Below are 10792 nucleotides of genomic sequence, written 5' to 3'. Positions count from 1 at the left end.
TTCTTCTCCGAGCTGACCACGTGGGCAATGGAGTCTGAGGCGCTGACAATAAGCCAAAGCAGTAGTGGCGAACGCCGCCGTACTGGTGCTTTTTAGGAGGCCATGGGGGTGTCGGAGGGATCCTATCTTATTTGATTTGATGCAACGTAGAGTCAATTATTGGACACACAGCCTTATCTGAAACACAGAATAACGATATAACTATAGAGAGGTTCTATGATTGGCTATGTGCTTGTACATGGACTAGCTAAGGTGCACTTATTTCAATTAACAGGCAATTAAGGGGAAATGTACACAGGGGTTATTTATAAGGGATTTTAATACTAAATTTGATAAAGTGAAGGTTCTAAAAACTGCAACAATATTGTCCGGGCCATTTTAGGATTTCTGTGTGGAATAAGGTAAGATTTAGTAATTGTTTCAGCTTTTTTCAGTTTTGTTCCACGGCAAACCAAAGAAATACATGTGTGGATACCAAAAGATTTTCTAATTTCAACAATTTTCTGGAAATGGTGCATTATTTGAAAAAAGTGCAAGGGTGCCAATATTTTTGGCCACAACTGTACACAGCATTCATTATTTGGAGCTGTGTGTGTGTGTAGGGCAGCATTTATTTAATTTTTAGCACAGCTTTTATGCATTTTTTATGTGTGACTATTTTCAAAGTTGAATTTATACTTCTAAATTATCGTCCCACCTGCATCCTTAATCACCGCCCCCCCACCCCCCTTCATGTCCTTACTATCCGCACCCCTATCAGGAGCCAATTTATGGATACGTTTCCTCCCACCACCCTCTTCCAACTTGTTGTACATCTCCTCTTCTATATAATTCCTTGCCTTTTCCACAGCCCTCCTTGCTGCTTTCTTCTTCTGCCCATGCAGGTGCAGTAACTCCGCAGCTGGCTGCCTCCCTCTACCCTCTACCAATCCTTATTTTCACCAAATGCCTTTGCTACCTCCTCCATCCACCATACCTGGTTTCCATCCCTAGATGATGCACCCTTTCCTGATGTCGTTCCACACAACACTTCTGCAATTCCCCTAAGTGCCTATCCATACTTCTTCCACTCCTTCTCTAAACCTTCTGCTTCTTCACTATGTTGCTCATACCTTGCCCTCACCCTCTCCTTGTACTCTTCTGCGACATTTCCACGACACTTCCCGCACCTAATAACCTTCCGACTCCTGCTCTTAACCTCCCTCCTTTTCTTCATCCGTACCACAAACACCACAGGCTTGTGCTGGGTTGTAACATGCTCTCCCGCCACGGCCTTGCAATCATTAACCCTCCACAACTGTCGTTTCCTTACCACCACCACCACCACATCCAATTCTGTTCTGTGCTGTCCACTCCTATAGGTAATCTTGTGCCTTTCCTGCTTTTGAAAGAAGGAACCAGCTATGGCCATCCCATTCCTCCCCATCAGCTCCGCCAGCTCTTGACCCTCTATTCCTTGTTCCCCAAATAAATTTACTAACACATTCCTCTTCACACAGCCTGGTGTTGGCTTAGCGGTTAGGGTGCCGGCTTGGGATCCTGGGTTCAAATCCCGGTCATCGCTGAATTAACGCCAGGGGGGTTGACTCAGCCTGTCATCCTTCCGAGGTGGACAAATTGAGTACCAGTTCACTGGTAATTCCCTGTGTGTCGCAAGAGGCGACTAACAGGGTTGGCGGCAGGAAGGACATCCGGCCATAAAACATCGCTTCAAATAGGGGACCAAGGTGCCCGAAAAAGGCCAACCCCTGCTCTGCAGGGGAAATGGCATCTAAAGGTGTTTTTTTTTATTCCTCCTCACCTCTAAAAGTCTCCTGCACTGCACAGCGTCACTTCCATCTCAACCATTCCCATCATCCTCTCCAGTGCATCCCTGAACTCCTGCTTCTCCGTCCTAAACCTTCCCGTTTGTGGCCCATATACCAACATAACACACACCATTGCTTCTGTATCACCACCCATGCCACAACTATCCATCCCTCCCAGTGTTCCACTCTGACCACCTGCGTGCTGATCTCTTCCAATACCATTATTCCTACGCCATTACTCCTTCCATCCCCACCTGCATGCAACAGGTTGCATCTTCCTACCAACTTCCTTGTCCCGTCCCTTTTCCATCTGATCTCCTGGACAAGCAACACTTCCAACCTCCTTCTCTGCATCACCTCCACCACCTCGATCCATCTCCCCCCATTGATCCCACATTCAAACTACCCAGCCAAACCTCGCTTCTGAACCTCGGCCCACCTGGCACGGCTAGCACCACCTTGATTAGTTTGGGACACTCAGGTCATCAATCAGCAGCGCTGCCCTGGGTGCCAGGGTGATAATGCCCCGGCTAGTACCAGTGCTGCCCTGGGCGCCAGGGTGATAATGCCCCGGCTAGTACCAGCGCTGCCCTGGGTGATAATACCCCAGCTAGTACCAGCACTGCCCTGGGTGATAATGCCCTGGCTAGTACCAGCGCTGCCCTGGGTGCCCTGGGTGATAATGCCCTGGCTAGCACCAGCGCTGCCCTGGGTGCCCTGGGTGATAATGCCCCAGCTAGTACCAGCGCTGCCCTGGGTGATAATGCCCCGGCTAGTATCAGCGCTGCCCTGGGTGATAATGCCCCAGCTAGTACCAGCACTGCCCTGAGTGCCCTGGGTGCCAGGGTGATAATGCCCCGGCTAGTACCAGCGCTGCCCTGGGTGTCTGGTTGATAATGCCCTGGCTAGTACCAGTGCTGCCCTGGGTGATAATGCCCCAGCTAGTACCAGGGCTGCCCTGGGTGATAATGCCCCGGCTAGTACCAGCGCTGCCCTGGGTGTCTGGTTGATAATGCCCTCGCTAGTACCAGTGCTGCCCTGGGTGATAATGCCCTGGCTAGTACCAGCACTGCCCTGGGTGTCCTGGGTGCCAGGGTGATAATGCCCCGGCTAGTACCAGCGCTGCTCTGGGTGCCCTGGGTGATAATTCCCCGGCTAGTACCAGTGCTGCCCTGGGTGACAATGCCCGGCTAGTACCAGCGCTGGCCTGGGTGTCTGGGTGATAATGCCCTGGCTCGTACCAGCGCTGCCCTGGGTGATAATGCCCCAGCTAGTATCAGCACTGCCCTGGGTGCCCTGGGTGATAATGCCCCGGCTAGTACCAGCGCTGCCCTGGGTGCCCTGGGTGATAATGCCTCGGCTAGTACCAGCGCTGCCCTGGGTGCCCTGGGTGATAATGCCCCAGCTAGTACCAGCGCTGCCCTGGGTGCCTGGGTGATAATGCCACGGCTAGTACCAGCGCTGCCCTGGGTGTCTGGGTGCTAATGCCCCAGCTAGTACCAGCGCTGCCGTGGGTGCCTGGGTGATGATGCCCCGGCTAGTACCAGCGCTGCCCTGGGTGCCCCTGCTGTTAACAATCAATTTAAATCACGTTGTTCCTCGATCATAAACTGACATTTGTGGACGGACAGACAAGGTGAACCAATCGCTTTACCCAACTTTTCGCTTCGCACGTGAAGTAATGAACTTCTATAATGCCCGAGTGAATACATTATGAATGAGTTATGATTTCGAGTTTTCAAAATGATTTATTCAACATGCCATGAAGGAATGAATGATGGAAAGGAATAATTTGTCAAACCGTTCCCAGGATTTGATTATTCAATGTTTCTTTGAAACAATGAGACATGCAGAATTAAAATCTGTCCAACATGAGAGACACGTACGAGAATTATAGATATGAAATGGATTTATAAATATCGAATGGTGAACATGGCAAGGGTTTTGGGGAATGGTGAACATGGCAAGGGTTTTGGGGAATGGTGAACATGGCAAGGGTTTTGGGGAATGGTGCATGGACAAGGGTTTTGAGGAATGGTGCATGGACAAGGGTTTTGGGGAATGGTGCATGGACAAGGGTTTTGGGGAATGGTGCATGGACAAGGGTTTTGGGGAATGGTGCATGGACAAGGGTTTTGAGGAATGGTGCATGGACAAGGGTTTTGAGGAATGGTGCATGGACAAGGGTTTTGAGGAATGGTGCATGGACAAGGGTTTTGAGGAATGGTGCATGGACAAGGGTTTTGAGGAATGGTGCATGGACAAGGGTTTTGAGGAATGGTGCATGGACAAGGGTTTTGAGGAATGGTGCATGGACAAGGGTTTTGAGGAATGGTGCATGGACAAGGGTTTTGGGGAATGGTGGATGGACCTGTCACTTTGGAACATTCTGAATGATGGGAGAGAAACGATGAGGAAGGTAAAGGAGACTGTTACACCATGGTATTTGTGAGCATGTTACTCAAATAACCGTGGAGCGTACTCGGGAGGGACAGCTGTGATGTGGGACAACCGTGGTGTGGGACATTACGGAAGAACAGAACAACCGTGGTGTGGGACATTAAAGAAAAACAACCGTGGTGTGGGACATTAAGGAAGGACAGAACAACCGTGGTGTGGGATATTAGGGAAGAACAGAACAACCGTGGTGTGGGACATCAAAGTGGGACAATTGTGGTGTGGGACATTAAGGAAGGACAGAACAACCGTGGTGTGGGACATTAAAGAAGAACAACCGTGGTGTGTGACATTAAAGTAGAACAACCGTGGGGTGGGACATTAAAGAAGAACAACCGTGGGGTGGGACATTAAAGTAGAACAACCGTGGTGTGGGACATTAAAGTAGAACAACCGTGGGGTGGGACATTAAAGTAGAACAACCGTGGTGTGGGACATTAAAGAAGAAGAACCGTGGGGTGGGACATTAAAGTAGAACAACCGTGGTGTGGGACATTAAAGTAGAACAACCGTGGGGTGGGACATCAAAGTGGGACAATTGTGGTGTGGGACATTAAGGAAGGACAGAACAACCGTGGTGTGGGATATTAGGGAAGAACAGAACAACCGTGGTGTGGGACATCAAAGTGGGACAATTGTGGTGTGGGACATTAAAGAAGAAGAACCGTGGGGTGGGACATTAAAGAAGAACAACCGTGGGGTGGGACATTAAAGTAGAACAACCGTGGTGTGGGACATTAAAGAAGAACAACCGTGGGGTGGGACATTAAAGAAGAACAACCGTGGGGTGGGACATTAAAGAAGAACAACCGTGGGGTGGGACATTAAAGTAGAACAACCGTGGTGTGGGACATTAAAGTAGAACAACCGTGGGGTGGGACATTAAAGTAGAACAACCGTGGTGTGGGACATTAAAGAAGAAGAACCGTGGGGTGGGACATTAAGAAGAAGAACCGTGGGGTGGGACATTAAAGTAGAACAACCGTGGTGTGGGACATTAAAGTAGAACAACCGTGGGGTGGGACATTAAAGAAGAAGAACCGTGGGGTGGGACATTAAAGTAGAACAACCGTGGTGTGGGACATTAAGGTAGAACAACCGTGGGGTGGGACATTAAAGAAGAACAACCGTGGGGTGGGACATTAAAGTAGAACAACCGTGGTGTGGGATATTAAAGAAGAAGAACCGTGGGTGGGACATCAAAGTGGGACAATTGTGGTGTGGGACATTAAGGAAGGACAGAACAACCGTGGTGTGGGACATCAAAGTGGGACAATTGTGGTGTGGGACATTAAGGAAGGACAGAACAACCGTGGTGTGGGACATTAAAGAAGAAGAACCGTGGGGTGGGACATTAAAGTAGAACAACCGTGGTGTGGGACATTAAGGAAGAAGAACCGTGGGGTGGGACATTAAAGTAGAACAACCGTGGTGTGGGACATTAAAGAAGAAGAACCGTGGGGTGGGACATTAAGGAAGGACAGAACAACCGTGGTGTGGGACATTAAGGAAAGACAAGAGAATATCAATACTTTGTCCCACACCGACGAGATGCAAACTCGATGTTGATATCGAGAGGGAAACAGAAGCATCGTGGACAGAGAAAAGTGACGGAGAGACGGGAACAAACATTATCTGGTTAAATACAATTAAATGTAGATCCGAGTCTCGGGTCCAACTGTTTCTTCACCTGCGTCTGTGTCGCTCTGATTCTGTCCAGTATTTCTCTGTCTGCATCTCCACAAGACGTGAAGCAGCTCGCTGGAAAGCAAACACTTCTTCTTCACCACTGAACAATGCCACACCGGCAGCGGATTCCTGAAAAAGGAGCGTACATACGTCAATACGTACACGTAACAGGCTCATGACACGCACCATTCCGTATTGGATTTGTAAGGCTTCTTCCTCTTCCTAATAACATAATATGTTTTAATTAATTAATTTCTCCTACACCATCCAACATCGAAATGAAGCCACAAGACTTCACGAGTAATACAAGTTTGTTCATTACAATTCTAAATACAACAGGTATTTCAACAGGTAACCTCTATCAGCACAAACTCCACTTCCACAAAAAGGAAGATGTACCCTGTATTATCATTTCGGAACATTATGTGATATTGTAGCGGTTACCTTTTTCGCATGTGGCGGTTACCTTTACCTTATTTGCATGTCCTTATTTGGTAATAATCCACGTGCACGGCCCTGTGGGACTTTTGGTCGTGTGGTCGTGACGCACGCGCGGCTGTTGGAGCCACGCCCTCCGAAGAGGGTTTTTGGTTTTATAGAAGCCGTTACGACTTCCGTTCGTGAGCAGTTGCTGGAGATTTCTGTACAATAAACAAGCTTTGTACCCAACGAAATGGCCTCTTCTTCTCGCCTTCGGCAACTCCTAAAATATGATGTTGAAGGAGCTGTGGCTCCCACGTCGATCGAAAGAATGGACGCGACAAAAAGCTTGAATTCATCTGAGCTGCTTTATTAGAATCAAACACTCAGGCACTCTGGGAAAAACGTTTTACGGTCGGCAATATATATCTATTCCGCCAGGGGGTTTGCCCAGGCCTGGCGCCAGGGGGCGTGGCCCCGCGGGCCGGCTGCGGCCTGGCAAGCCGAGGGCGAGCCTGCCCGGGCGTCCCGACCGAGGCCTGGCAAGTCGAGCGCGGGCCTGCCCGGGCGTCCTGGACGAGCCCGGCCTGGTGATCGCTCCGCGTCCTTGATAGGTGCAAGGCGATTGTGTAACCCCAGCGGCAGCCGCTACACACGTCCCCCCAGAATCGACTTGCACCGACAGGGTCAACTTGAGGGGGGTCCTGATGACCCGGCCGAAGCGACCCCTGGTGGGTCGTGGGAGGGGGTCCGGTGAGGTGGTGGGCGGTCGAGTGGGGGGCACCGTGGACGGGGGGCGGCCTCGCCGCGGCGGGAGGGCCACCCGTGGTGGGTGGTCGACGTCCACGTGCGCCGGCTTGAGGCGGTCCACTGCAATCCGGTCCGACCTGCCGCCGATGTCGATGACGAACGACTTGTCGTCCCGTCGCAGCACCCGGAAGGGCCCGTCGTACGGCGGCTGGAGTGGCCGCCGATGTGCGTCGTGACGCACAAAAACATACTCCGCGGTGCGGAGTGCTGGGGGGACGTAGGACTGGGGGTCACCGTGGTGGGATGTCGGCACGGGGGCAAACCGTCGGGCGGCCTCCTGGAGGTCCGAGCGCTGGCGAGCTGCGGACCAGGGGCTGGTAGCGTCGGGCACGAATTCGCCCGGGACGCGTAGCACCTGGCCATAGACCAGCTCGGCGGTGGATGCCTGGAGGTCCTCCTTGGGGGCCGTGCGAAGGCCCAAAAGGACCCACGGCAGCCGGTCGGCCCAACCGCCGTCTTGAAGGCCGGCCATGAGCGCGGCCTTCATGGAGCGGTGGAATCGCTCGCACAACCCGTTTGCTTGGGGGTGGTAGGCCGTAGTACGGTGGAGCTTGACCCCCAGGTTGCGGGCGACCGCGCCCCACAGCTCGGAGGTGAACTGTGGTCCGCGGTCTGACGAGATGTCCGCCGGTGCGCCGAAGCGGGCGACCCAGGTGGCGATGAAGGCCTGCGCCACGTCGGCGGTGGTGGTGGAGACGAGGGGAACGGCCTCCGGCCACCTGGTGGTCCTGTCCACCATGGTGAGCAGGTGTGTGAACCCTCGTGATGGGGGAAGGGGGCCCACCAAATCCACGTTGACGTGGTCGAAACGTCGTTCGGGCACGGTGAAAGGTGCCAGCGGGGCCTGGGTGTGTCGGTGGACCTTGGCCCGTTGGCAGGCGGTGCAGGCGCTGGTCCAATCGCGGACGTCCCGACGAAGGCCGTGCCAGACGAAACGCGCCGACACCAGCTTCTGGGAAGCTTTCCGGCCCGGGTGGGAAAGGCCGTGGAGGGAGGCGAAGATGCGGCGTTGCCAGGCGACGGGCACGATGGGGCGAGGCTGGCCTTGGGAGACGTCGCAGAGCAGGACAGTGTCCGCGCAGGGGATGTCGGCCAGGCGGAGGCCCGTGTCCGCCGCCCGGAGGGCTTGCACCGTGGTGTCGGTGGTTTGGTCCGCCGCCATGAGCGCAAAATCCACGCCCAGGTGGACCGCGTTCGCGCTGGCCCGGGAAAGACAGTCGGCCACGGCGTTGTTTTTGCCGGCGACGTGCTGGATGTCCGTGGTAAACTCCGACACGGCGGAGAGGTGGCGCTGTTGGCGGGCCGACCATGGCTCCGTGACCTTGGCCATGGCGTAAACCAACGGCTTGTGGTCGACGAACGCCGTGAAAGGTCGGCCCTCCAGGAGGTGGCGGAAATGGCGGACGGCCAGGTGTAGACCGAGGAGCTCCCGGTCAAACGTGCTGTATTTGAGCTCGTTCGGCCGGAGCTGCCGGCTGAAAAAAGCGAGTGGCTGCCAAACCCCGTTCACCCATTGCTCATGTACGGCGCCCACCGCGTAGTCGGAGGCATCCGTGGTGAGGGCGATGGGAGCGTTGAGCACCGGGTGAGCGAGCAGTGTTGCGTCGGCGAGGGCCCGCTTTGAGCTTTGGAAGGCCGCATCCATTGCTGCGGACCAGGCGATGTCGTGCTTGGCCGGCTTGCCCCGGAGGGCTTCGTAGAGGGGCCGCATGAGTTGAGCAGCGCGGGGCACGAAGCGGTGATAAAAATTCACCATTCCCAGGAATTCCTGCAGGGCCTTTATGGTGCGGGGACGCGGGAAAGTGGTGATGGCCTCGACCTTGGTTGGCAGCGGCACAGCCCCGTTCTTGGTGATGTGGTGGCCCAAAAAATCAACGGCCGTCGTGCCGAAGTGGCATTTGGCCGGGTTGACGATGAGGCCGTGCTCGCTGAGGCGCCCGAACAGTGTTCGGAGGTGGAGGAGGTGCTCGGCCCGGGACGTGCTGGCGACGAGGATGTCGTCCAGGTAAACGAAAAGGAACGGCAGGTCACGCAGCACGCCGTCCATCAAGCGCTGGAACGCCTGAGCCGCGTTCTTGAGACCAAACGGCATCCGCAAGAACTCGAATAAGCCGAACGGCGTGATGACTGCCGTTTTAGGGACGTCGGCCGCCCTGACAGGTACCTGGTGATATCCCCGTATGAGATCAATTTTTGAAAAAATGACCCGTCCCGCCAGACGGGCGGAGAAGTCTTGGATATGCGGGATCGGGTACCTGTCGGGTGTTGTAGCGTCATTAAGACGGCGGTAGTCGCCACACGGGCGCCATCCACCCCCCGGCTTTGGCACGATGTGCAGTGGCGAGGCCCACGCGCTATCGGAGCGCCGCACGATGCCGAGGTGCTCCAACGCGTCGAATTCGGCCTTCGCAACGGCAAGCTTGGCTGGGTCGAGGCGGCGGGCCCTGGCGTAGACCGGCGGGCCCGTGGTTGGTATGTGGTGCTCGATCCCATGCCGTACTGCGACGGCCGAAAACGTCGGCCGCGTGAGGGCCGGGAACTCCGCGAGCAGGCGAGCAAACTCGTTCGCCGCCGGGACGGTGCATGCCAGCTCGGTCGGCGCGGAGCTGCTCAATGTGCATACCAGGGAGCTGAAGGTTTCAGCGTTGATTAAACGACGCCGTTGGACGTCCACCAGCAGTCCGTGTGCGCAGAGGAAGTCGGCGCCGAGCAGAGCCATGGGCACGTTGGCGGTTACAAACGTCCAAGCGAAGCGTTGGCCGCCGAAGCAGAGGGTGACGTTGCGCGGGCCGAAGGTGCGGATAGTCGATCCGTTGGCCGCAACCAAGGAGGGGCCGCAAACCGCGGATTGCCTGTCCTGGTCAGAGGCGGGCATGACGCTCACTTGGGCGCCGGTGTCGCACAGGAAGCGCCGTCCGGACGCTTTATCCGTGATGAACAGTAAGTTGCCCGTGTGACTGTGGCCGGCGTTCATGGCAGGTAATGAACGCCGGCCTGGCCGTTTCCCGACCCGCCGAAGGTGCACGGGGGTCGGCATGTCCGGGCCTTCTGTCCGAACCTGGCATGATAGGAACACCATGCTTGGTCGGGTGGAGGCTTCGGACGTCGTGCTGAACGTGGTCGGCTCGGTATAGCGGCCGCCAATTGCGTCGGCAGTTCGGCCGTCGAACGCGCCGGGTGCTCGGGCGCCATGGATGGTGCATCAGGCGGCGGCGGGTCCCATGTCGCCGCTGCGATGCGCTGTCCCGCGGCGGAGATTTTGTCGGCTTCTCTGGCAAGGGCCCGGGGATCTGTGATCGTCGTGCTTGCCAGGGCGAGGCGTACCGGGTTAGGCAGCTGACGGAGGAACAGCTCCCGGAACAGGAATGCCGGAGAGTGCTCGCCGAGCAGCGAAAGCATGTAGTCCATTCGCTCGGAAGGGCGCGTGTCGCCGAGCTCCGGCAAATCGAGCAGGCGCCGTGCGCGTTCCGCCGCTGGGAGGGCGAAAGCATCGAGGAGAAGCTTCTTAATCGCGCCGTATTTGTCCGCGGCTGGCGGTCTCTCGAGGAGGCTCAGGGCGCGGGCTGCGGTGGCTGAACCGAGCGCAGCGACCACGTGGTGGAAGCGGG

The 10792-nt window shown here is 55.4% G+C and overlaps 1 protein-coding gene across 4 annotated transcripts in view; it reads right to left on the bottom strand.

The window, feature by feature from the left end:
- The window catches only part of AFG1L (AFG1 like ATPase), a 151095-nt gene that overhangs the window by 10876 nt on the left and 129427 nt on the right, over nucleotides 1-10792 (bottom strand). For 3 of the 4 annotated variants that reach the window (XM_078778538.1, XM_078778537.1, XM_078778536.1), the window contains exon 13: nucleotides 5956-6083. In XM_078778538.1, coding sequence (XP_078634664.1) covers nucleotides 5956-6083 — 128 coding nt within the window. Of the gene's footprint in view, nucleotides 1-5908; nucleotides 6084-10792 lie in introns of those variants that run through there. The other variant, XM_068116595.2, reaches the window with a different exon arrangement.

Source organism: Myxine glutinosa, chromosome 5, assembly GCF_964187855.1.
Source record: "Myxine glutinosa chromosome 5, kmMyxGlut1.1, whole genome shotgun sequence".
NCBI lineage: Eukaryota > Metazoa > Chordata > Myxini > Myxiniformes > Myxinidae > Myxine > Myxine glutinosa.
The sequence above is the reverse complement of the archived record's forward strand: the minus strand, read 5'-3'. Positions and strand labels throughout refer to the sequence as shown.